The sequence below is a fragment of the Falco cherrug genome, chromosome 1 (assembly GCF_023634085.1).
Source record: "Falco cherrug isolate bFalChe1 chromosome 1, bFalChe1.pri, whole genome shotgun sequence".
In the NCBI taxonomy this organism is placed as follows: Eukaryota; Metazoa; Chordata; class Aves; order Falconiformes; family Falconidae; genus Falco; species Falco cherrug.
Window position 1 is genome coordinate 89,090,076 of NC_073697.1, and position 27,996 is coordinate 89,118,071.

Below are 27,996 nucleotides of genomic sequence, written 5' to 3' on the forward strand. Positions count from 1 at the left end.
CCTTTATGTATATCACTAGGATCTGGTCTCTGTGTGTTCCTTCCCACTCTACTGTGTGTAAGGTACACTGTATCAGTGTGTTACTCAGGCTTTAGCTGTGCTTTTCCTGCCTAGACCTTTACCATTGATCAGTTTGGCAGGAAGACACTGCTGGGAAGGGCTATGCCTTCATGGCCTTGGCACTCTCTTCTCCCAGTTACGCTCACTCTTCATGTAAGAAGAAATTTTTAACTATTTTATTCCCATTGCTGTTTCACACCTAAAGACTCTCACATCTCATGTCACAATGACAAAACAAACTAGATGTAAACAGCTACAAAGTGAAACCACCATCATTGTCATAATTTTGTCATCATGTTCAAAGTGCTGTAAAAGGAGAAGAAAAAAAATTATCTTTCCCTGGTTTATTTCCAGGAAAACCTCATCTATTTCTGCTTCCTTATCTTTACGGGGATCCTCATCATCCCAGGCATCTTCCTCTACCTCTTCCTTCCAGAGACAAAGGGGAACTTGGTTATGGAAATCATCAAAGAATTTGGCATACATTTTAGGAAGTATCCTAATTTCAGCTGGGACAGAGTTAATTTTCTTCTTAGTAGCTGGTGCAGTGCTGTGTTTTGTATTTGGTGTGAGAACAATGTTGATAACACACTGATGTTTTTAGTTGTTGCTAGGTAATGTTTATACTTAGTTAAGGACTTTTTAGTTTCTCAGGCCTTGCCAGCAGGAAGGCTGGAGGGGCACAAGAAATTGGGAAGGGACACAGCCAGGACAGCTGACCTGAACTAGCCAAAGGGATATTCCATACCATGGGATGTCATGCTCGGTATATAAACAGGGGGGGAGGGAGATGGCCAGGGCCTACCAGTTGATGCTGGGGGACTGTCTGGGCATCAGTCAGCAGGTGGTGAGCAGCTGTATTGTGCATCACTTGTTTTCTTTTTTCCCTTCCCTTTGGATTTCATTCCTCTCCCCTTCTCCTTCCTTTTCATTATAATTGTTATTTGTTCTTCTGGTTTTATTTTATTTCAATTATTAAACTGCTCTATCTTAAGCCTTGAGTTTTACATTCCTTTCTGATTCTCCTCCCCATGTCTCTGAGTGAGGGGTGAGTGAGTGGCTGTGTGGCACTTCGTTACTGGCTAGGGTTAAACCACAACAGGAAGACACCTCACAGCTTTACAAGAAATACTTCTCTTGAGGAAACCATAGCACCTACACTAGCTTCTACCTGGTCAGCAGAAGGACCATGTATTAAATAAGGTCATAAAGGACCTTGATGCTGGCAGACTTGAAAACAAAACAAAGGCAAATTATTTCTCTATTATTGGAAAAGATATAAATATTCCTTCAGAGACACAAGTGGAATCTTCATGAATGAAAGCCATTCTCGTATCACCTTAAAAACCCAAGAGCAGTCAATAATCAATGTCATCATAACACAAAATATGTGCTATGCTAAACTTACACATTTCACTTAGGAAATATTTTGTGACAAAATACCTTCTTTAGTTCCAGTCTCTGTGATTTTGCTATTCAGAATTTAATTTTGAGTTTTGGATTATAACAAACCCAAAGTCTCAAATCAAACCTAGAAGAAACCACTGAGGAATTCTCAGTGTGAAACTGAACTGCAGACCACTTCAGTCATCCACAATGAGCAATATAGCGGAAACCAATCTGGCTTAGAACCAAGCCCAGCCTTCAGCTCTTTAGACAGATTTATGCGACACACCTCATTAAAGTGGGTTTCGTGTGCTTGTCCATTTCACAGCAAGCATTTCTTACAGCCCTATATAGAACAAATCTCCTTAACTCTGTAATAATTCCATAAACATGAAACCATACACAACTTTCATTGTGTAGCAGAGCTTTTTCTAGAACATAGGTGAAATTTTTAACAGAAACCATCAATTCCATTGACTTGACAAAAAACAAGAGTTAAACTTCTAGGATAAAATCCTCCTAAAATTGCTGATAAGGTGAAACAGTACCATGCCACACAGTCATGTGCAACTCAGAATCGCCAGAAATCCCCAAAAATGTAAGAGAAATTTCACTGTGAGCTGGTGGAATTAGCTGCTCTTTGAGTGCCTCAGTAATTATTTTCAAGGAGTGTAGGAATCCTTATGACATAACACCCCTACACTTCAGTACAATTTTAGAAAAAATATGTAATAAAAAGGAAAGATTAACATTTTGAAACAGTAAGTAGTCAATAGCTAATCAACTTGCATTTTTGTACAATTAAAATGTTACAATTTTTGGTGTTCAAGAGAAAATACTTAGAAAAATGCCAAATCATTCTAAATGCTACTGCAAGCCAGAATAAACAGCATTTGCTATGCAGTTATATAGGCAATAGTTGGAATTACACAAGTAACCAAGGTTTTATTATTAACATGTATTTTTTCTCATTTCTTTAGACTCACAGTATTTGCAGTAAACCCCTCTGTAAATAATTGCATTCTGTGTTTTATGAACTGAAAGTACAAGTCCCAGGGGTGAGCCTGGGCATTTACTGAGGACTTCAGTACAACCCCATCTGCCCCCACCCCAAGCCTTGGGGATGGGGGAAAGTCCCCTGGCATGAGTAAAAGCAAGCAGAAGACTTTGAAAGCAGGAACATCACAAGGCATCAACCACACACAAAAGCCCCAGGCAAACCTCTTTCTTCCCAGTGCTGTCTCGAGCAGAAGCCATGTACAGCTACAGTTTGAACTTAACCTCAGAAGAGAGAAGCCTCTGGGAACTAAAGGTGACTTTTCAATGTCTGCAACACTAATTTTGGAGTTGTTCTGTGTCAAAGCTGAAACCTGAGGGATTAAGATCCCAGTTGTCTCATCCTAACTTAATAGGGAATATTTACCTTCTTCGATTACTCTCATGAGTAAGTGGGTCTTGGTTACCAGCTGTTTCAAGCAGAGCCTTCAGGACCATATGCTCTATTCCAAAAACCTCATGCCTTTTCACCACAGCTGGCTGACAAACATCCCCATAAACACCACAAGAAATACCCTTCCTCAGTACATTCTAATTGGTACATAAAGCCAGAACAGCAGAATACAGCTTTCAAATTTGTCTGTTTCATCTAATAAGCAATATTTACTATGCCAATGAATCTGAAACAGAACTCCATATACTTTACTTAACAATAAATAGCAGTACCTAAACCTTGTACCAGCTGCTTTTTGCTTTGTGCAGATTATGGCAGATATACTCATCGGTCTGTATCATAGAAGTAAAGTACTTTACTGTTCCTGGAAAACTGTTTAGATCTTTTTGCCTGAACTGTTCTCCTTTCCCTTTCCAAAGCCCTCACTATGCCCCAGGTGCCAACTTCTTCTGCTTTGAAACTTTCCCCCTGCAAACTGGACTAGTTGCAACTATTTCCTGAAATATTTAATCCATCAGTGTTAACTTTGGCCAGTCAAAGTAAATACAAGTGAGCGAAGAAGAAAAAGTAAAAATTTAACTCTGGTCTTTGAAGCCAAATGCCCACTGCCATACCAGCAGGCAGGAGCCAGAGACACAGAAGCCTGTGATCCCTGAAGGTATTTAAAAGACGTGTAGATGTGGCACTTAGGGACATGGTTTACTGGTGGATTTGGCAGTGCTAGGTTTATGGTTGGACTTGATCTTAAAGCCTAAATGATTCTATGATTCTATGACAAAGACACATCACACACTGGACAACCAACCCCTAGCCAAAGATGACCGGCTTCCTATCAGACCTGGTAAGTACTTGGTGGGGTATTTACACCTGTGACATTTTTGCATAATACTAGTGTTTCAAAGAAAACAAAATCAGTATCTCAGTAAAAACAGCAAGGCTCCTATTCACTAAAAGCATCTTAGAAGTAGTTCTGCCTACCATTTTGAGGTATTACAGATGTTTGCAGTACATACATTCTGCCATCCATCTTTGTCATATTTTTACCAATACATTAATGTTTCTTAAATGTTTTCATTTATTGGAAAATATTTGCTTACCTCCAAACATAATTTGCTGTGCTTACCTACTGAAAAAAGAGTTTTGTTAAATGTATCATTAATTATTTATTGCAAAGATGGTGGGCAGAGGTTTTGAAAGGCAGGGAACAGGACTGCATGTTGGCAGCTGTGGCATCTTGACAGGGATGTTTGCAGGAGCCTGCAGCATTTATATCCTGGCTATGGCTGAGTCTTGAACCCAGAGGCACTGCCTCACACATCAGTGAGTCACCTCCAATAGGACAAAGCCTCTCTGAGAAAAAGCTCTCAGCTCCTGCTGAGCACAACGTCTTGTGCAGGGAAGAGGAATATGGCAGGGTACCACTGAAAGGCTGTCAATTTTTCATTCATTCATGGCATATTCACTATGCCCTGCTGCAAAGGCTGCTGTAGAGTAAACCTAAAAGCAGTGCTGGTTGTGTATTTTCAGATCTGTAATCAACCAGAAAAATTATTAGAGTAGGATGCCTGTTCTCAAAGCTCCCAAAAAATTAAGATGACCATGCTGCTTGAGACAGACAGGTTGGGCAGGAGTTCAGAACTGATAATGGTAAAAGACCTAGAAAAGACACTTTCCTTCAACAGCACAGTTTGAGCAGAACCATTGGAGAAAGGAACTTCTGTCCCAAAACCTTTCCTTGCTGTTCCCTTCTCTCCATCTAGGTAAAAACCCGTGGATTTCCAAGGGCTAGCATACTGACAGGAACCTGAGTAGAAAAACATGCCACAAACAACACTAGTATAGGATTTTTTCACCATCTCAGGCTTCTTTTTTTAATTTTTTGCTGCTGTGGGTGATTTCAGGAGGCTTTGCCACAAATCCTGGGTAGAGGGATCACTGCCCAATACTCAATGGCTGAAAGCTAGCCACACATCCTGGGTAGAGGGATCACTGCCCAATACTCAATGGCTGAAAGCTAGCTAGCACAGCAGCTGCTCCCTCAGATAAGATAGGAAGGGTCTGGGTACAGATGGCCCAGTCACTAACTGTGGGCACAGGTCTGAGCTGCAGGTAGCCTGGCCACTGTCCAGATAGCAGAGAAGAAAATAAGACTTCCCTCCTCAAAAGCACTCTTACTTGTATTAGTCCTGGAGTGTAGAATGACCTTCAGATTGCTACTCTGCTGACTAATGATTGAGGAGGGGTGGGAAATATAATAGTGGCCATAGCTAAAGGCTGCATTTCCTTAAGTTGGGTGTAGGGAAATCACAGCAGGATGTACACTTCACACCAGGGCAAGCAGAGGGAACACTCTTTACCCGCAAAAACCTTGAATGAATGAGATATTTCTGGAGAACGAAAGGCACATTGCAAGAGCAGCCTGATGTGGCTACAAGCTTAAGAATATTTTGTTCTACCTCTGCAGGTACAGTACCAGGGGTTCTTTCAAATGATCGCTGTCCTGGGGATCGGTGGAACATTCCAAATTGGCTTTCAAATTTCTACGATCACCTACATGTCTCGGGTAAGCAGACACACACATGACACACTGGTTAATGGTGGCACGGAGTCTACACTGCTGCTTGAGGATGCTCCTATCTGGCAGTCAGTGAGGGTTTAAATCACTTATGCTCCTCTCGAAATTCATTCCCATTGGTATGCTATCATGTAAAGCAGAACATGTCAAAGTGTTGAAAATAGAAGAAAAGAGAGATGCGCAACTTGTTCCTCAGAAGACACACACTGACTGGGGTGGCACCTGTGTCCTCTATAAACCTACAGCACGTGCCTGCTTCAGTGGTTTCATTTGATACTTTTATAATCTTCACAGACAAACAGAACAATTCAAATAAACCACCCTCGAGGAAAACGTCTGCTTCTCTCCACTGATCACAGATAAAACTTCCATTCAAGATAACTGGGGTCTAGAGGGAAGACATTATTTTGTAGAGAGCACCTTATGCGAGAAGTGTTATTTTCAGGCTTTTCTAGTTTCAGAGCACTGAGTTCTGAGTGAGAAAGTATTTAGGAACTGCACTAAACAGGCACTGTATAACCTGGAATTATTGCCATGTATGGGAGAGAAAACCCATAATACATTTGCAGCTCTTTACAGGGCTGTTCACACTGTATTTCAGTACAAGTCTCTGCCTCAGTTCCTCAAATTTCAAGGACAATAAAACAAAGAATGAACTTTTAATGGCAAAATTAAGACAGCATACTCTATTACACTGTCTAGTAGCTAATGCACACTTTCAGAGTTTATATGAAATAGTGACTTTAGCTTAGCAACAAAATTATGTTTTAAATACGATAAAGTATATGCACTGGGGTCACAGTTATTGTTAATGAAAATTATTTTTTTCTGTTTCAGCATGTTAAGGCTTTCATTAATGAAACTTGGCTGGAGCGATATGGCTACCCCATCCACCAGGATAATCTCTTGTTCCTATGGTCCATAACTGTGTCCATTTTTGGTATAGGAGGTCTCTTGGGTTCTTCAGGAAGTCGATACCTGACTGTCAAGTATGGCAAGTATGTATGTTTAAAGACAGTTTGTCAACTGAACCGTAGCTTAAGGAAATGACAGTTGAAGTTTTAAATGTAAGACAGACTTTTATGCTTAGTCATGGCTGTAATGCAGCCAGCTTAGCAGTGGTGCCAACAGATTTTGCTGCTTCTTGCCCTTGTCCTGTGTCAAAGGCTAATCAACTGTGCTGCCAGCCTGTCACACCAGACACAGTTACTCAGGTTGGGTTGTCTCAGCAAGGACAAAAGGCAGCCCCCTGGCTGAAGACAAAATGGGTTTCTTGGAAGTGCTACTCAAAATATAGCAGCATTGCAATGTTCCGAAGTGTTACCTCAATGCGTTCCATGATGGATTTTCAAGTGCAGAAAAGCTTCAGGACTTTTCTCTGCTACAAAACCCAGAAGCATTCCCAAACTCCCAGGTCTAGTGATGTGCCAAGGCACACCGTGAGTCCAGAGTATCCAGTGCCAATAGTGTAGAAGGCTTATTTTGTCCTGGACCACATATTTATAATTTCTCAAAACTAGCAAGGCAGTTTCATTCAAGACATCCTGCATGCCAGGAGCTGAAGTGCCATTTCCCTTCTGATTTATGAAAATTGTTTTTACTTTCTTGCACTTACAGAAAGAAATGTCTCTTGTGCAACAATCTGCTCATGATAGTGGCAGCATCTATCATGGGCTGCAGTAAAATAGCCCAGTCCTTTGAGATGATTCTAATTGGACGCTTCATGTGTGGAATAAGTGCAGGTAAGTGATTTTTTCCCACAGGTAAGCAAGCTCTCCCGAAATTTTACATCATTATTCAAAGTAAATAATAACCCTCCACTAAGAAAATAAAATGTTTAAGTCAGTGATCCCTTGTCAGAAGATATTCTATAACACCTAGCAATAAAAATCACAATTACTACTAATTTCGCTGACAGCAAATGAAATTCAGCTTTGCCAAGTGTATAAATATTCAGAGATGCCAGGAATGTTTTGATGCAGTATGAAACAAGGTTTTTTCCTGATGGAAAAATATGTATAATATTATCTTAATTTTGGTTAACAGTACTGGAAATTATACGGTATATGGTTTAAAGTTAATATTCTCATAAGGCTCCAGAGCATCAGGCTGTTCAAGACCACAGCCATTTATTTTTGACTCTGAACATATTTCAGGAATGTTCTACAAGGGTATTCAACCTGCTTCAAAGCAGCTAAGTCCTTCAGGTTAGTACTAAGAGCTGGGCATAATCAAGTAAAGTCACTCTTGGCCGGTAGTTCGCACACAGCAAAAACATCCTTTGCTGGTATCGGTATGTCTTCTATTTGTCTCCTACACAAAAATTTGCTTTTCCATTCAGTTTGGTTATTCACAGGGATGCCTATTTTTAACTTATTTCATCAGAAATTAATGTCTGTTTTTCAAATAACTAGATTTTGTACATTGTTTCTCTGACATACAGTTGTATTGAAGAACTACAGTTGGATTTTGAGAACTACTCATCCACAGGGGTCCTGCTATGGTCTAGAACCTGTGCAATGCCTCATGCAAAGACTTAATTTTTGTTAAATAGATTGCATATATGTATTGCTTGACCATCACATACAGTTAAGAGAAGAACATTTGCTTTTAAAACAGATAAAAGGGGGGGTGACCATCATATTAGGAAAAAGCTCTTGTTCCCACACTAGTTTTCAGCATGCTTGAGTTATTAAGTACTTTGGATATATCTGTAAACATCAACTCTGCCTGAAAACATCAAAATTATTGCTGGACAATGGAAAATAAATACTTGTGTCTCCCCCTAAGTCGTGTACAAATCAACATTGCATATAGCACCGTATATTTTAATCTGCTGTGGATCTACCATACAGCTGTTCTATAGCATTATGTCAGAAAAGGTTGAGATTATGTGGGTTAACTACAAGAATATTACATATTACCACAGGGTGTTTAGTTATTCAGCACTTGCATACTCTGTGCCCTTTAAAATATGCTTAGGCTCAAAGAGATGCTATAATGAGGCTATACCTACACCCCAAAGGGAAAACTACATTTCTTAAGATCAAGGAACTGCACTATACAAAGAGGACCAAATACTTCTGTAGAAAGGGTTAGAAAATCCAGTACTGAAAAATCTCATGTGGGTTGAGGTTATAAGAAACAATTTGGTGCATGAGGCAGCTCTATTCTGTAATGCTTGTATTATTTACAGGCAATTTTATTTCCAATGGTTATGAATGTCTTCTTTCTTCTCTGCCATAATTGTCTTCTCTCCTGAAGGTCTTTGTGCTCCTCTACATCATCAATACATTGGAGAAATTTCCCCTAGGAAGCTACGTGGATTTGCAAACTCTACTTCCTCTTTCTTTTGGTCACTGGGAAAAGCCATAGGGCAAATTTCAGGACAAAGGTAAACTATAATTGATTTCCCATGCAGTTAATTTCTGGATCCCCTCTACATTTTGCCTCTTCCTCTGCTTTTCTACCCATTCCTTTCTCTCCTCAAACCCAATGCAATGAACTTGTATTCTACACACACATTTTATCCCCACCAGGGAGCTGCTGGGCAGCCAGTCCCTGTGGCCCATGCTGATGGCCTCCTGTGGACTTCCAGCACTGGTCCAGCTGGTCACTCTGCCCTTCTTCCCTGAGTCCCCACCATATCTGCTCATGCATAAAGGAGATCAGGAAGGCTTCAAAAAAGGTAACTGAGGGCTCCAGGTTCCTGTTCCTCACTTGACTTTCAATTGTTTTGTGATATTTTCTCTTCCCAGATGGAAAGAAAAAGAACAGGACAAAGTTTCTCCCTGCTTATTTCCAAGATGACTCTGTGAATACCTACTAAGTATATTTTTGTTGTAGTCCCCATATAGAACACGAAGCTACTTCTCTCTACCGTTCTATATTACAAAACCTTTCACATTCAGCTGACACCACCTGCACTGTCAGTCTGATGATAAATGATAAATGGCTGTTTACACTGCAGGGCTCCACAGGACACCCCTTAGCTCTGCTTGTTGGCTGTTTACACTGCTCATACCCTGAAAGAATAAGGAAGGGAGAAAAATGGACCCGTGGGCAGGGAGGGAGTCATTGTACACCCCGCTAGACCCCTCTGCCACAACAGGTCCCTTTGTGCAGGAGGCAACCAGGGTTCTGTAACACTTTATAGGACATCTCTGCCTCACACCACAGCCACAGTCCATGCATGCTGTACTGTCAGACACTGGCACCACCTACTCAACAAACTCCTTAGACAGCAAACAAAAGAGACAAATTAACATGGCAGGTCTCGCTCTCCTTCTCCTCCACAGCCATAAGGCAGCTTTGGGGTGAAGGCCATCACCAAGCAGAGACTGATGACATCGTGAAAGAGAAGGCAACAATGAAAAACACCAAGATCTTGAGTGTCCTGGAGCTAATGAAAGAACGAGCTTTCCGTTGGCAGCTGTACATGATAGTTATTCTGACCGCCACAGTTCAGCTATGTGGCATCAATGCAGTTGAGTGTATTTCCCCTTTAAAGTCTCAAAACACTTATTGACAACCTTGAAGGAGACATCACGGCTCCAAGGAGCTCCATCCATTTTTCTCAGGCTTCTTAGGCCACAAGTTGCTGTCTGCCACCCCTCCTACAGGGCAGCAGCAGCCTGCAAAGGTTGGCCAGGCCCTTTATGTGACATCTCTCTGCCCAGCTCTTGGTACTTGTGGTACTTCCTCAGTAGTTAGGCTTATTTAACAGCCATTTTTGGAAGCTGTTAGAAGGCTCCAGAGCCTAACATAAATAAGCCCACTTTATATTGGCAAAATCCTCAGTGTAGCTCTATGTTACTGCTCTCTGCAACTGCAGCTATTTGCTCCCCAGCTCTTAGCATCCTAAGATGCTGGGACAGCAGTATGCTCATTCTGCCTTTAAAGCTAATCAACAATCACGCTCACTGTTCTGGCAGCTTCTGCAGTTCTCCCCCTCTTCCTTACAGCAGCACTTTTCTGGGATTGTTTTGAAGCCACGGCTTTGCAACTGCCTCCATGATTCATCTACCTCTAACATGACAATGTAGCAACATCTGTAAAAGAAATACACAGCTAAGGCTAACACAGCTTAAACTGGAGTCTTTATCATCTCAGCATATCTCCAAACAGTAGCAGAGATACTTGAAAAGATGCTTGTTTTACTTTCTCACAACTCCATAACCCATGCTCTTTTTTCTTGAGAATATTCTACAATGATGTTTTTGGATGGGCTCCAGAATAGATGATATACCTAGCTGTTTCTGAAAGCACCTAAATCAGGACTCTGCAAACTTAATTACATTGCAGCAGCTGGAGGTCCTTTAACACAGCATTTTATCTTTTATCTAATTAATTAATTGATTACATTTTACAATGCTTTTGTCTGCCAGTAAACTGAATACTACCAAAAAGAGTGCAGAATTCTAGCTCACTCCAATGTTGAGCTGTATGCTCCTTGGTTAGCAGCTCCTATCTAGGGCAGTGTCACACAGGTATGGGTAATAAATCAATTACTTTCTTCTCTTACTGTTTTATGGGGTTTTTTTTCCAGATTTATTTTTATACTTTTGAAGTCCTCCAGGCAGCTGGCTTTGATGAAAGAATGATTTCCTATATGACCCTCTCCGTTGGACTCTCTGAACTCTTAGCTAGTGTAGTCTGTGTAAGTCATTTCACTATGGGAATGGGTCACAATTTGCTCTTCTGGCATTGATAAAAAGGTTGTATTGTCCTTCAGAGCTCCATCATTGAGAGACTGGGCAGGAAAGTGCTCCTGAGAGGAGGCTATTTGATCATGGGTTCACTGCTAGCTGGTATCACCGTGACTCTCTCCCTACAGGTAAGGAAACTCTTCTCATGGCAGATTTCTCCATCTATTCTATTTTTAACCTCTGCTCAGCAGGCATGACCATGCTACTGAGAAAGGAACGTGAGGCTTAGAAGTACCAAAATAACTTCTGTGTTAACAGCTTACCCTCTAGGAGGGGAATATCCTAAAGGTCGAGCTTGTCTATCCACAGGATTAAACCCTCTCTCAGCAAGTACTCTCTTGTATTCCTACCTTCCTTTCAATGTGATCCCATGAGCTCAGCAAGGAGCATGTAAAACACTGGGAGACTAGCACGATTTCATCTCATTTCATCAGACTGCAAGCACCAAACACTGGCCAGCATAGATCAAAAGACAGTCCTAGGGAAATGGCCCTTTCTATTCATGCAGTTTTTAACAAGTAACAACAAAACCCCAGACTCCTTGCATCAGTTAATTTAAAATTTAACTTTGCTGCAGAAGATACTGGGAATGCACATAGGTGTTCACAGACTGGAGACCATTTCACCTCTGTAAGCGCTGTGTCATTGCTGTAGCTTCTTCAGAAGCAAGTCTCTTGGGTTAGCAGTATTCATCCAAGAGCTACTCTATAGATGCTGCTGTAAAATTAGACTTGAAGCAAGGTGGCAGCAGACTTCCATTTTTGTTCCATTCATGAAGATCTCAAACAGAAGAGAGAAAACTTTTCCCCAAAGCATTGGGTCTCATATTTTGTTGACTGAGATCCAGGTAAGTTCCTTTTCAGTACCAGTTATTGAACCTATCACTTAACAGAAATGAAGAAAGATATGATTTGGCCTCTCCATATTTCTAAGGGCTGGGGGAAGCACCGTGGGGTCAAGAAGAAAGGAGAACAGGGTGGAAAAGTATCATTCAGACTTCCTTTACTTGAAGACTTCGAAGCTTGACAGCTGCCTTATGCTAGCAAACCTGCTTCTCTGCTCATCCAAGAAACACCTCACTGCTCCATCCACAGGAAAAAGCACACACATTTCTCTGCCAGTTCCTACATGCTACATTTTTTCTTGAGGTGACAGTGTTGGAAAACAAGCAGTATTTCTCACCTACTGTTATGAACAGGTTCACCCAGAAGTTTTTTATGGGTTTTGTTTTTCCCCAGGACTTTTATTTCTGGATGCCATACTGCAGCCTTTGTCTAATTATCTTGTTTACAGTTGTCTTTGGAGTTGGGCCAGGTAAGTGCTCACTCAAAAGAAATAAAGGAATCGAGTCATGTAAGCTTATTAATATGGCTAGGAAAATACTGCATAATATTGCATAATATTTAGCATAAGTAAATTAATTTAATCTAATCTTGTAGTCATTTAAACACTGTGAGTCCAATCATTGGCCATAAACTTCAATGCCAGCAGGACTGGGTTTTGCTAACAAGAGGAAAGGAACACAGCAAAAAGTACTCACTGGAAAAATACAGCAAAAATAGAGTAAAAGCAGATGGCTAAAAGATTTTTTTAAAATACTAATAAAACTGATAGAGAAGAAGAAAAGCAAGAGTTCTTTTAAATTCAGTGTTGTATAATGTTACATTTTGTCCCACATAGACAGCAGTGAAAAAGACCTGCTTTGGAGTAAATCTTTTCCTAACATATACTACCTGTTCCTCTTAAAAGATTTTTTTTTAAAGCTTATTCATTTTTTTAAATACTTGCCTTCCCATATGGCAGGGTTGAATTATTTTCCTAACCCCAAGCTGTTGAAATTCTGTGACTTCAAAACATAACTGAAATGCCTGGGAAGTGAATCTGGGAGATCATTCATTGGTGATCTACCAGTATCATGCTGGGAATTCTTATTAGTAACAATAATTGTTATTCCACTGTTGCAGAGCTTCTTTCATGAGATGTCAGACTTTCTCAAGTGTTAACTACTTAATTCTTGAATCTCCTCAATAAATTTATTTGAATATTTTACCAGTTTCATAAACCAATATTTATAAGATGCCACAAATATTTTGTTTTCTAAAAAAGTGACATACTCAAGTGTTTTGAATGCCAGTCCATGACAGTAGCATCTATTTTCTGGCTGTGTAACAGTAACACTCAATCCAAATGTTCAAACCAAGCACATCAACATGTAATAACTCTTGTTTTTCTTCCCTTTCAGCTGGTGCCACGGTTTCCATTAGGGCTGAAATTTTCAAACTTTCATGCAGACCACCTGCATTTGTGATCGGCGCAGTTCTCAACTGGATGGGTGTCTTTGTGATCGGAACAACCTTCCCATTCATTGTGGTAAGTGATTTTCCCTGGAACAATCTCCAGGGGGTCTAAGCTCTAGTCAACTATGGGAGCAGGAAGAGCAGCTGGAGATTACAATGCCATGTCAGTCTAGAGTGGCCTTGGCACCTGCTCTCCCAAGTCCGCTTTTGCAATTGAAGGGCCCTGATTTGCCCAGGATACTTAGTCAGACTGAAATATTGTCAGAGGTCAAAATACAAAGAAGTCCTTATCAAATTCAAAGTAGTTTGGGACCCAAATACAAAAACCATGCTCATCTTGCTCTTTTTCTCACTTTGCTCTTCCCTGCAGGAAAGACTCAAGCACTTCTGCTTCCTCATCTTTATGGGGGTACTTTTCACCTCAGGGATAATTATCCACCTGTTCCTTCCAGAAACAAAAGGGAAATCAATCATGGAAATCACAGAAGAATTCAATAAGCTAAACTTTAAAAAGAAACGTATTCCAACTCAAAATCGTGTCACAGAGGATTACAACTTCTGCACCAGGCTTTGACCGGTCGCTAGGGGGAGTCAGGCTTTACTGAAAGGAAGGAAAAAAAAGACTGTCGTTCTCTGACTAGCAAGTTGGTCCAAATGGACTGTCAGCTTTCATATCTGTCACTTACAAGGTTCCCATGTTGCCAAACCAGCACCTTTCTCAATCACTCCGCTCTGGGCAGCTTAGAAAAGGGATGAGGGCTGGTATTAACAGGATAGACTCCTGTGGTCTTTTCCAACCTAAACGATTCTATGAATCATGAGCATCTTGGCTTAACTTGCTGATACGTAAATCTCTTCTTAACAGAGCAATTAATACACACTGAAACTACATGCAGAATTTTTAAACACTCTGCTGACCACAGAGAAAAGGAAGATCTGTGATGTCCTCTCTCTCTGATTTCTGAGTGTGTTTTTACAACCCTGAAATGGGAATAGTGAAGTGCTTGGCTTGCTATCTCTGGCTAGGGTTCAATGCATAACGGATTAAAGAAAAAATTTAGTGGAATAGGAGAGAAATTCTTTGTTTCTCTAGACTCAACTGAATAATCAGACCTTGCCAGGTTCCCATGCATAATGCCATGTTGTCCTTGTGTTGTATCTAGTTTGACAGACTTCAGTCCTTTTGGACTGAAATTTTCCAAGTCAGCAGCCATCCTTGCTTTGACTTAAATTTAATTTTTTTGCTAAAAAATTCAGCCATTTCGTCCTAAACTCAGGCTTGTTAATGAAAAAGTATGGGGGAAAAGTTCCTATACAACTCTTCTCAAGGAATAGTGCCTTTCAGTGGCAATATAGTCAAAGGATTCATGGGTAGAATCCAGTCACCATAAAACACAAGCACCTAGAGTTATTTTAGATACTCTGTGCTGTCTTGCCCATCACTGTCATCATCTGGAATCTGTAACTCCTCTTCCAGGATCGGAGTTGCCACAGATATCTTATGGGCTGTGGAGCCCATAACAGTTTAGCTGCTACTTCCCTTTGTGTGACTTTCAGCTACCTGGACTCAATTTACTCCAGAAGAACCACCTTGGACTGGAATTCCTGGCTGTAACAGAATAGCTGTTGCTTTACAGTTTCTTCAAAAAGCATCTGTACAGTACCTGGCTGTATGTACAGCAGACTGTCAGCAAAAGCTCAGTCATGTCCTCCACCTCTCGCATGCATGCAGGGCTCCTGCCTAGGGTGTATTTCTCTATCATGACTAAGAAGTGATCACACATACTCATATTTCAAGGATGTGCAATCAGTACAGACTCTTCAGTTTTGTTCACTGCAAGTGTAGATACTGATTGACCGCTGTAGAGATGACTGTAAATATTTTATGCCTTTAATATTTTGTCAGACTCATACAGCTAGATAAGATTTACAGAAATGTAATTCTAACATAAGGAACTTCTGAGGCATTCATTTAAGCATTTCCAAAAACAATTTATGGTTTAATACACAGGGTTTTGTAGCATTTTTGCCAATTTTTACAAGCATGTAGTGTACACAAAGATAAGGAAACAAAGTGAGAGAATATGTTAAAACATATCGTGTGCAAGTTTTCTAATTTCCAGATTTATTGTGATATACTATTCCCAATGATCTCCGTTGCAGGAATGGGTGCAACATAATTTTCTACACTGATCTATAATCAACATCTGCACTTGTGTTCACATACTGCAGGCTTTCAAACTGTGAATGATCTTCAAGGCAATCTGATATCAAGTTCCTAATTCTTCTTCCTGCTATACATAGTTAAAGGTAAAAAGAGTTTGTGAGCCTTATAGGATAGTGTGACCTTGTGAAGTACCACAGGAATTCATTTCACCAGAAACTTTTTTTCAAATATGAAAATTCATGGGACTTACTTTTTCTTTAGAAAGCAACTATTATTCTGCATGTTTTCATCTTCTAATGAGAGGCTCACACAGTCCTAGTAGCAAAGGAATACTATTAGGAAGAACAAGTTAAGGCTCACAGTGGAGTACACCATTACAAATTACAATCCAAACTCTAGACTTGCACTGTAAAATAAGTGGTTTTATCTCTGATATTGCTTTGACTGGCATATTTACTTCATCTCAAATAAGGTTATTCAAAATATGAATTCATTTGTTCACCTTAACGGCTACTTATTTTTAATTGGAAATGTTAAACATAATAAAAATGGCAGATTGCCTTGTAATAAAACTTCTGGCCTCCACAAGTGTTTCTTTTCCAACATCAGGATCTCCCTTAGGGACAGCTGACTAGAAAAAAGGTTATTGGTGTGCATGGACTTTCATGATTGGTGTTTTTCAATATTCCAGTCTTTAGTATTGAGGGATACTTGAGACTTCTAACTAAAAGATAATCTACAAAACATAAAGTGTCCTTAAAGTCAGAAAAGCTCATTAATTTTATATATACACATAACGCTATTAACAGCTAGCAGCCATTTGGAGACAACTACCAATATAGAAAAGAAATCTCAACTTTTTTCAAAATAGAATTCTCTTTTCCCAAACAGTCATTCTGAAAACATCCTTCATTCCATTACAACAAGACCTGAAGTCTTTGGAAATATAAGCGGAGTGGCATGGTGTAGCATTGTTGGAGTGACTCTCCAGTGAGGCACTTCTCTATCATCTCAGTTATTCATTAGACATTATTAGGAAAGCCTTCCCCATAAGATCCGCAGCAGGAAGCAAGTGGATGCCCTATGGAACATCAATGTGACAACAAAGCAGAACAGCTATTTGGAGCACAGGTCATCCTTGGCCTGTGCTCAGTGGAGCAAGAGCTGTATTCTGGTCAAGGCACAAAACAGCAAAAAGGTATGGTTCAAATATGGGAAGTGAGAAAGAGGACAGTTATTCAGAAGCTTCAGGAACACTACATCTACCTTTTCTTCCAGAGACATCAGCTGACAGGTTAAATGCCTCAAACACTGACTCTAACTGAGGCAGATATAAACACTTAAAAACTGGATCAGCAAACTGCAAAACAACATAGATCTGGTCTGGTTGGTCCATATTAAGGAAGGCTTAGCACAGCTTTGCATATGTGTCATGCATGACTGTAAAATTGCTAGATAAATTACTAAATCACCTGATGTTTTGAGATTTACTATCCTGATCACAATTTTGACTAAAGGGTATCTGTAAGATACCTGCTAACTACTTGTTAACACTAATTATAAAACTGCACATCTAATAAAGGGAGCCTCAGCACACTGTAAATAATAACAGCACAGAAGCAGTATAAATGCAAAAGACATTCTGCATTAAGGACATTACAGGAGGAAGACTCTTGACCCACCAGAAGTAGGAATCTTAAATCAAAGTACAGGACCAAAGAGTAAAAGTTACAATATGTATAAAGTATACTAAGTAGAAGTGAATGAAGTATAACATAAGAAAATATGTGCAACAGGCTGCATTTGAGAAAGAATGCCCCACACTAGTAGCTACATATTACTGCCTGCTTGTGTCTTCCCCCAATATCACCTAAGCAAGGCAGATACTAGCAACTAACATGGTGTTTCTTTCCTTTGTCAGAGGCACATTATATTTTTTCAAATTTGTATGACTTTACAGAAAAGGAAATTCTTAGGATCAAAGGGACAGTATTATTTGTGCTCTGACAACAGCTTATCTGCTGAAGAACCTAATCTGGAAAAAACCCCACCATGAACTCTCAGCACACATCAACAACAAAGTCAACTTCATGATGAGGACTGCATAAAGACGGGAGAAATTGCTGAGTGGTGCTACATGCTACGTTTCAGATATTAGCTAGAGAATCTCTGAATATTCTTTGCATGTGATGTTATTTTCTAGTAAATATAACTGATTGCCTCCAATAAGCCCTTTTTGATTTCTTCATCTTCTTCATCTTTAACTGAAGTGTAAATGACAACTAAGCCATTTACCTACCTAATACATACAAATCCCTCTTAACTATGAAATAAATGAATTTAAAGCCCAAAAATTTCCTGTCTGAAGGAAAAAAGTCAATCCAGCTATGGAGGTTACAGAATAGTTTCAAAGCAATCTTTTTTTCATCACAGACACAGAAATAAATATACTGACTAATGCCAGACAAAACTGTGCATGTCATTGAATTTCTCGCTCCCAGTAAAGGAAAATCAGCTACTATTAAATATTTAGCTGGTCAAGCCTGGTGCGCCATTGTAGAATCATTTAGTCTGAACCCCACTCCAAAATGATGGGGCATTTCAATTCCTTTAAGTAATGATTAAATTACAATGTGCTCCAGTTGCTGTCACATGAAGAGAGAATAGCTCTTTCCTGTTGTATGTCAAAGTCCTATAGTTCACTGTCCGAGCCCATCTAAGATTCCCAACAGATAACTTTGTCTTTATGTTTCTCAGCTTATACTGAAAACTAAGCAAGCTGTGATTATTGAAATCCTGTTTAAAATTGATGTCTCAGTTCCCTATCCGCCCAGCACAAGATAGAGTTTGTGAAGTATACAGGTTCCCTGTAGGGGACACCATCTTGTTTACTTGGGCTAGATATAACCAGTGGTTGAAATATTTAATCCAACAATTCTAAACTTTGTACAACAGCTGAAATATGTGTAATTAACTCAAAAACCTTTGAAGTAAAATTTAACTTCAATAACATGGGACTAGTTCTCTTACAGTGCTATTGCATAATGCGAGCACTTGGTTCTTTTAGCAGGTACTAGCCAGTAAGCAACAGGGATCAGCTCTTTCATAGGAGATGGCTACCTTCTTCTCTGACCTGGTGAGTAGCTGGTCACTTTTTCTCAGGGCTTTGACTTATGAAAGACAAAGCAAACATAATACTAAAGATCCAGACTCCTTAAAGATTGTAAACTCTTGGTACAGAGACCACCTTCTCTTCTGTGTTTAAACATCACCAAGAACAATGGGGCTTGGGGTCAGGAAAGTCATGTTCCATGGTCTTTTCCATGCAATAAGATAAAATAAAATAAAGATAAAATGAAAACTAACAAAAGCCCTGGCAGTTCCACCACTGCCAAACCTACTTTTCTTTTGTCTTCTGAATTACTGACAACAATACTAATTATTAAGCACTCTGATTACTTCCCAAAGTAATAGATTAACTGTACTGGAAAAGGCTAAGAAATCATGACATAAGCTTTAAAATAAACTACTGTCCTTATTTCATCCAAAGATAATTAGCATCATCCATCAAGAGTTTCCATAGTCTTAAACAGGGAAGAAGTGATAAGTATTCCTCAACTGCCAGAAAAAATCTATTTTGCTTTTTTTTAAGTATTAAAATTGTTAATTTGTATTGGAAGAAGAAAGGAAGAGTGAGAGGGTGAGTTCTTAATTCGTATGAATGTTTTTGCCAATTAGCAAATGCATTGAATTTGGGACAGAATTTTAAAGAAAATGTCCTTTAAAGGACTGTAGCTGCTTGGCTCTTGTCACATGATAACCTGGGAAATCCAGCTGTGAACTAATTAAGTAACAAGGTCTCAAAAGATGGACCTAAGAACAATAAAAAGGAGTGTTGTTCTACGTATCTCCCAGTCCAGAATTATTCACATTCCCTGATTGCATTTTCTACCAGCTTCTCCTCATCCAGGCACTGATCTCCAAACTATTGTGAGCTCATGAAGTTCACATGTGAGATGAAAAGAACACAGCATAGTGTCGTCTCTACAGAGATGATGTACTGTCCTGGTCTGTGACAGGCTGAATAAAAAGGGAGAGGAAGCTGAACCCCAAAGGACCCTGCACAGATCCAGATGGGGCTGGGTTTGGTTTGCTAGGTACAGTCTGAGCTGCTTGAGAATAACTCTATGTAGCCTTGCAGGCACTTTAACACAGGGCAGGTGACCAGTGGTATCACATACCTCAAAAAGGTCCAAGTAGTTACATGTTATGTTTTCTCCTTATTTACAGTTAAAATTATTTCATTCATCAAAGTAGCCAGTGTATTTCAGTCCTTAATCTTTGACAAAGGAAATTAAAGATGGACAATATCTCCCTAGCCTGGAAGATGCCAAGCCCTTCAATATGCAAATACAGACTTTCATGGTTAAATAAGTAGAAAAAATAAAATCTTGAGAAAGGAGAAATGTAATTCCAAATCAAAGTCAGCAAGATTTTTATTTGAATGCAATTATAGGGTCTATTCCAAAATATTATCTTATCTTTGTGGTCCCTGCCTTTCTGAAAAAGCTGAATGCTAAAATGATCTTTTCTTTATTATGCTTAAAGATACAACATAGTCAGAAATTAAAGCAGAGAGTACAATAAAACGTTATTGATTTTTAATGCTGTACTTTTGTAGCATAGCGTTATGGTTTGATGTACATACGTCATTGGAGACTGAAGACAAGGAAACTGATTCTCTCTTCCTCACATCCAGGACTGACACCTTTATCCAGTCAACCTCTCATCGCAGGCATACAGTGAGAGCTGTACTATCAGCAACATCTTTCAAAACTCCTTTTATTTCTTGCAAGTAAAGTGGTGGATTATCATGCTTATACTAGCACTTAGTCTTGCTATGGCATTGTGGTTGATGACCGCACTTTGGCAGTAGGTTAGAGGAATTTTGGAAAAATGTTTACATTCAAGACATTTTGAAGTGGATAAAGGGGAAGAACAAGTGTGCCTATGAAGACTCTGGTCCTGCACAAATCTAGACTAATGAGAAGCTGATGGAGCACCTTATTTTTGCTTTGCAGGTTCAGTTCCAGGGACTATTTCAAATGATCTTTGTGCTGGGAATTGGTGGTAGTTTCCCATATGGATTCCACATTTCTGTCATCAACTATCCTTCTGTGGTAAGCAGCCATTTTCTGCGGTTGAAAACACAAAACGGAGAGCCTGAGCTCTCCATTCTCCCACAAATCTTAAATTTACTGAGCATTCAACTGATACATCTATGCCTTTTCTTTGGCTAACAGTAATATCAAATGTGTAGAGAATTTTTTCTCCTTTAAAGAACAGGATGGCATTTTCTGTTTTAAGTAAGTTCTTACCATGTAGTATACAAGCCTCCAAAGGAAGGCAGAAAATGTGCTTTTAGCATGCTTCTCAGGAACCTTACTCATCAACACAAACATGAAGATTTTGCAATGATCTCAGCTAACTTGTCTTACTAAGAAAGCCAGTCTCAATATAAGTCTAGTATTAGAACCACAGGCTAGATCAGAAGTACAATGACCAAATAATATGAAGGGATGTTACACCCACTGTCCAGTCAAATCTCATTTTACTTTTCAGCACATCAGGAAGTTTATTAATGAAACCTGGATAGAGCGACATGGCTCTCCCCTCCACCCCGAGACAGTTATGCTGTTGTGGTCCTTCATTGTGTCTGTTTATGGGATAGGAGGATTGCTGGGGAGCCTCTGCTGTGGCTACCTGACTACAAAATACAGGAAGTAAGTGTTTCCTCTAACGGCTCAATAGTCAGAAAGTACAGGGAAATACCAAGGTGAACAAATAAACTTCTTCTTTTTGGCTGAAGCAGTCTAATTGAAGACAACTGATTCGGTTTACTAGAACATCTACCTCTTTCAAGTAGCTAGCAGTCTTCTATCTTGTTTATCTGCCCTCCCCAGTGAACTGTATTTCTGTAAAGGCTGCATTCAACATCACATCACTGGATTAGTGCCTCTGGGAGCAGCAGGATACTGTACCTGCCTTATGTTCTCTTCAAGATCCCCTACGACTTTCACAAAGATCTCCCAAGATTTATAAACCCCCAAAAAGGAGCTGTGTGTCTTGTGTTGTAACACATTATATGCAATTACTCTAACCACCTGGAAAACACTATGTGGAAGATATCCTTAAGTGTCAAAGAAGAACCAGATTTCCATTTAAAAACACTTATTTTGGGGTGATGACATTATATTAAATATTCAGATCTAATATAATAAAAATGTGAAGAGAACAGAAAAAAATAAATTGCCTGTAACTACACTGTAAAGATACAAGCAGCACCAAAACAAATTCTCCAGGAGACATTTCTGTTCTTGGCAATCCATTTTACTGAAAGTCAGTTCCAAACTATCTTTCCCACTGGATGGAGAAAGGATTCCTCACCAGTCTGGTCTGCTCTCAGTGCCTTGTGTGTAACACCACTAATTTCATTTGCAGAGAAATTGGCAAACATATCTACTTGGTGTGACCCACTTAAAGATCTGCTCCACAACCCACTGATCCAGAGGCCCCTCATATGGGTCTCAACAAACCACCTTAGCCTGCGTGCAATTGTGTTCTTTCCTATCAGGTAAGTGCCCCCAAGAAATTTCTTGTGGGACACTGCCTTATCCCACACTCAGAAGGTCTCCCAAGACTGGAAACAAGACCATGCAGTTCTCCCATGGGTTATTTAACACATGATAACCTAATTACTGAATCACTGTCTTCTAAACAGAGTATCTCTGTGAATCCTTAATGTGTGCAAAAGGACTCTTATCCAGCAGGCATCACGGCAAAACAACTGAGTGCAAAAGACTTTGATTTGAGCCTGAGACATCAGGGTTGTGAACATACCAGCCCACGATTCACACAGTGTCTTTAGAGATATGCCTCTAAAAACTTTCTACCATCTCCGATCACACCCATTTAGCCAAGAGTGTCTTTAATATGAGCTATTCTAGAATGGGAACCACAGACTCAGATTATTTCTGGGCAACATTTCTGGGAAATAGTTCTGACATTTTATGAGGAGTTCTAGCCATTTTAAAATCTTGGTGACAAGCTGGGCCAGTTCTTTGTTCTCCTTCCCCACTTGTACTGTGGAAATGCTGTTCATCAGTATTCCAACTGTTTAAATTCTAAGCTGAAAGATATTAATGAATTCAAACCTAAAGTATCCTGAAATTTTAAAGAATCACTTTAACTATCCAAAGTCAAAATTATTTCAGCCATTCCTTAAAACAGCAGGAATGGCTGTACCATGCTTCCTGTCACAGCACAATTAGTCAAAAGAGTAAAAGAGATTCTCATTTCACAGTAAACTCTCATGGGCTTTTTTTTTTCCTTCCTCCCCCAGAAAAAAGTGCCAAATGTGCACCAACCTGATCATGCTGGTAGCTGCACTTTTCATGGCTTTCAGTAAAACTGCCAAATCCTTTGAGATGATTCTGTTTGGACGCTTTCTCTATGGCATTGGTACAGGTATGTGTTCTGTGGAGTGCAAGCATCATCCTTGCTGTCTCAGGATTGTCTTTACAGGTATTGCCATTCTTGGAGAATGATTTTTAAAGCAAATATACTAGGCACTTAATAAAAATGAAAGGCATAACCCCTTTTGCAAGAAATTGTAATCCAAATACCAGAGTGAACGGAAACAATGTAAGAGAGGGTGAAGTCAGAAAGTTAAGCTTTTCTAAATATTCTAACAGTCATTTATCTTCTTCTGTGTTAAAGGTTTTTCTCTCAATATACATCCTCAGTATGTAGGAGAGATTTCACCCAAGAAGCTGCGTGGATTTACCAACTCCACAGTCGCTATTTTTCTTACACTGGGAAAACTCACAGGACAGGTTATTGGACTACGGTAAATTCTCCAATCTCTCTATCACCAAAAATTTATTACACCAAAAATAGTAGAAATCTTTCTACTACCTTTTCACCTACTCAGTGACTAAGAAACACTCTCATCTTCCCCACAACAAGTCTTAGCTTATGCCAGAGGAAAAGTTTTGATCATAATTGAGGCAAATATATAGTTTTAAATATAGAAGACAGAAAATCAATTACTTATAATCTGATTTCTTATTTCCACACCCTTTCTACTAAGGCGCTTACTCTTCAAAATCTACACTTGCATGAAAAGTCTTAGCAAGATATTTCAGTCCTGTGGTCAAACAGTTGTCAAATGAGTCTTATCAGCTCTCTAGGCATTATATTGGATTATAATGATATTTACAAAGTTTTCCAAAATGCCAAATAATTCCTTTAAAATTGTTGGAAATAAAAATAGCCAAATTTTTGAAATCTGTCAAATTATCAGTTCAGATTTTGTCCCACTACACCCTTGAATGGAATCTGAGCAACCTTCCTCACTCAGAATAACTTTCTGAACATTCATTCAATTATAATAAATAATTTTGTTTCACATACCCTTTCCAGGGAGATTTTAGGAAGCGAAGCTTTGTGGCCATGGTTGTTAGCATCTAGTGGACTTTCAGCATTGGTTCAGCTGGTTGCCCTCCCATTTTTCCCTGATTCACCATCCTACCTCCTCATACAGAAGGGTAATGAAGAAGCCTGCAGGAAAGGTAGAGTGTCTACTTTCCTCACTTATTCACCTCATCTGACATGTTAGAGTGGCAGCCTTTGCATAAGACAAGAAAGCAGGGCAGGGCTGTACAGCACAGAGCAGTGCCATGGAGTAAGAGCAGAGGCAGTTCTAAGTAAAATAGTTGAGGTAGTACCTATGGCAATACATCTGTATTAACCCAGGGCCTCACTTGGTCTAATTGAATCAGCTAAGACAAGATAAATATATATTAGTATGTCTAACATTTTCCACTTTGGTGGGCACTACTGTATTTCTTTAAAGGAAATGGTTTAGGCAGCTCTCTCTTTATTAAAAAAAATGTACTTAAATGTTTACTTTGCTTACAATTAAGTCAACTCAACATCAGAAAGATATGAGACAAAATTCTCCTGTTTGCCTACTGCTGCTGAAGCAACCAGATAGCAGAAGCAGACAGCATCAACACCACCACCTACACCACAATGGACAGGCAGACTAAAGGGTTTAATGTAACCACTCATGATGGAGCTATACTAGTAGAATAATCCACTCCCTTCTTTCTCCCCAACAGCCATCAGGAAGCTCTGGGGGGAAGGAGACCATCAAGCAGAAATTGATGACATTATGAAGGAGAAGGCTGCAATGACAAGCACAAAAACCTTGCGTGTCCTCGAAGTAATAAAAGCACAATCTTTGCGCTGGCAACTTTACATTTTGGTGACTGTCATGACCACCTTGCAGCTCTGTGGAATCAATGCAGTTGAGTGTTCTCTTTATTCCCAGAACAAGGGACAGCACTAGGCAGTGTTACAAATCCTTCTAAGTCAATGTTACTATACCAGCTTAGAATTGCACCACAACTGCAACATTTTTTTCACAGGTACATTTCCTGTCTGCGTTTTTCAGATATACTTCTATTCTTTTGAAGTATTCCACACAGCCAAGTTTGAAGAATACCTTATTCCATACGTGTCCCTGGGAGTTGGGTTGTGTGAATGCTTATCCTCTATATTGTGTGTAAGTCTTTTCAGACTTGAGTTTGAAGGAAAAATTTAATGTGGTCAACTTTGTACTTTTCCTTACTTATAACTGGGCTCAGGGAAGATTTGCATAACCTAAGACACATCTTCCTGCTTCTGCAAAACCAGATGCAGAATAAAAAGCAGCTCTTTTCCCAAATTATTTGCATGACTGTATGTCTTTAGACTGTTTTTTATTCTATAAAATCATTTTCTGATATTCTGGATTAGATGTGTGTAAGTATGTGCACAAAATTTGATATATACCAGCACACAAGAAAGGGAACTCTCTAACAACAGCCTAGGGTTGACTAATAAACACAGTTTAATTAACAATGAATTAGCTTTGAACAGGCTAATCAAATTAATTAGAAATTAAGTGATTCTCAAATGACATTGATTTCTGGCTATTATTCAGATGTGTCTTCTGTGAAGAACACATGAAGAAGGAAGGAATTATTTCATTTGAGAACTGGTATTTATGACCCATGTTTTCTGCTTTTCAGAGCACCCTTATAGAGCGATTTGGGAGGAAGGTGCTGCTATGGGGAGGATACATGCTGATGTGTTCTGTGCTAGCGCTCCTTACCATGACCCTGTCACTGCAGGTAAAGAGGCAGCAGCCTTCTGGCTACTTACTCAGCATCAGCCCACTCTTCCAGTCTTGCCTCAATGGATATGTACAAAAGCTTAAGTCAGTAGCAGAAAATACAGAGCTCTGCTATTCTGTCATGTATCTAATGGTTTGATATCACTGGTTTCTCACTTTTAGCATCAGTTTTTCTGGATGAATTACTTCAGCGTTATCTTGATCTTCCTATTCGTTATCTTCTATGGAATTGGACCATGTGAGTACATCAATGGCAAAGTTGGGAGGAAATTCTGTATCATATTGGTTGGTGACACATCTGGCAGAGGAAGAACAAACTAGCCCCACAGTAAAAAGTTCTGGAAATTAAGGAGGGAAGGGCAGATATGTACAAGTGGGGCAGGAAAAGGATACATTCACCTTGAATTTTATTGCTGATCACAGGATTTAAATAATTTAAAATACAGTATCATCTTCTCCAGAAGGTCTGAGACAGAAATTCCGGAACAATTCTTAAAATACTCAGCTAAGGATTCTAAGCATCGCCAGGTATATTATAGTATATCGTCTTCATTAACTTAACAAGTTAAGCTTTTTGCCTACCAACATGCTACCAACAACTACATACAACCTCCTGACCACAGGAGCCAAAAGAGGAGCTTGTTTTATAAATTTATAAATTTATAAATTACTGCACTGATACCGGTGTAATATGGAAGTGCACAGATCCACTGGCACCAGAAAAAGGATTCCAGTATGTACAAGGGAAACCTAAATTAACAGCTGTAGTCCCTTTCTGGAACCAAGGTCTTTCACCCTCATAGCAGAGGCCACCTCCCAACAGGGCACCTATCCTGCCTGTCTATCATTTTCTTACCACTGCCACTGTGAGAATCCTTGGCAGGAGCAAGGAAACAAGTATATGTGGTTTGTGTTTTGCTTTTCTTTTTCAGCTGGAGCCACTATATCAATCATGGTTGAAATCTTCAGCCAGTCATTCAGACCATCAGCCTTTCTGATTGTTGGCTGCATCAATTGGATGGGACTGTTTGTACTTGGGATGATTTTTCCACTGATTGTTGTAAGTGACTCTAACTGGATCCCCTCTCCAGACTATTCCACTTCTGAATGCTGGCCGGGAGCAAAATAATAGCAATACATTGCGATGACATGCAAAGCTTAGAGCTCTGTCCAAATACCAAACCTGGACAGGAATCCCGCAGGCCTGTCAGAGAAGCAGCAATTAGACTCAGGTCAAACGTGGCCAGTTGAAACTCCTGGTTTGATACCCATCCTGATTTGTGTATTAAGCACACCTTTGAATTTTAATTACTAAGGCATAGGCTTGCATCCAAGGGCAGGGAAATAGAAACTGAATTCTTATTTTCCTTACAGTGTCTCCCATTTCTGTTTGCAGGATAACCTGGGACCCTTCTGCTTCCTTATCTTTTTGGGAATTCTTGCTTTATCAGCAATTTTCATCTACCTGTATCTCCCCGAGACCAAAGGAAAGTCAATCATGGAAATAAAAGCAGAGTTCAACAAGCTGAACTTTGGAAAAAAAGAAACCTCAGTCACTGAAAATAACTTTCCTAAGGAACAGTTGTTCTGCACCAGACTCTGAATGTTCAGAGAAATTTGCATCTCTTAGAAAAGACAGGAAACAATTTTGCAATAGAACTGAAAATAAAACATTAAAAACAGACTGCAACTTCTGTGTTGTACTCTTTTATTTTTTTTCTTTTTAATATAGATATGAAATTAATTATGCAAGAGTTTTATTTCTTGATGATATCTAAACATTGTCACAGGAAATTTCACCACTCAGTTTTAAGATCTACCGGATATAAAAAGGTTTTTTCTATTAAAAAAAACCCTTTTATGATAGTCTACCTTACGAAGTTTTATAACATTTTGTTAACAGACCATAGGGCTCAAATCCTGCTAGAAGAACACACATACAGGCTCTGCTCACAGCCCTGGACCTATGACCCTGGGCCTCATTTGGTCTCCCTTCCTCCCACAAGTCCTGCCCAATGCCACAGATACCTGAAGAGTATGTTATTGAGCTTTCCTGAATGAAACTTCAGTAGCTCTAAGCACCTCATAATTAGGGAACTGCTGACAAACA

General features: G+C 39.5%; 1 protein-coding gene across 6 annotated transcripts; it reads left to right on the top strand.

Annotated features, from left to right (window-relative positions):
• Positions 1-3,506: 3,506 nt before the first annotated feature.
• On the top strand, positions 3,507-27,580 carry LOC102050824 (solute carrier family 2, facilitated glucose transporter member 11-like). Of its 6 annotated transcripts, none has more exons than XM_027814011.2 (13): positions 3,507-3,737; positions 5,361-5,459; positions 6,309-6,469; positions 7,089-7,213; positions 8,736-8,865; positions 9,011-9,159; positions 9,770-9,957; positions 11,020-11,130; positions 11,206-11,307; positions 12,418-12,493; positions 13,422-13,549; positions 18,711-18,779; positions 20,725-20,813. In XM_027814011.2, exons 1-12 carry the CDS (start codon positions 3,714-3,716, stop codon positions 18,750-18,752), a joined length of 1,335 nt encoding a protein of 444 aa, XP_027669812.1. In that variant the 5' UTR covers positions 3,507-3,713; the 3' UTR covers positions 18,753-18,779; positions 20,725-20,813. The 6 variants fall into 6 exon arrangements, with proteins under 6 accessions (XP_027669812.1, XP_005445295.1, XP_055552866.1 ...); XM_055696891.1 differs by lacking the exons at positions 3,507-3,737; positions 5,361-5,459; positions 6,309-6,469; ... (5 more) ...; positions 11,206-11,307; positions 12,418-12,493 and adding exons at positions 21,266-21,426; positions 23,046-23,170; positions 23,423-23,552; ... (5 more) ...; positions 26,819-26,946; positions 27,283-27,580 and having other exon boundaries at positions 12,502-13,549; positions 20,725-20,823; XM_005445238.3 differs by lacking the exons at positions 18,711-18,779; positions 20,725-20,813 and adding an exon at positions 13,847-16,215.
• Positions 27,581-27,996: the final 416 nt, after the last annotated feature.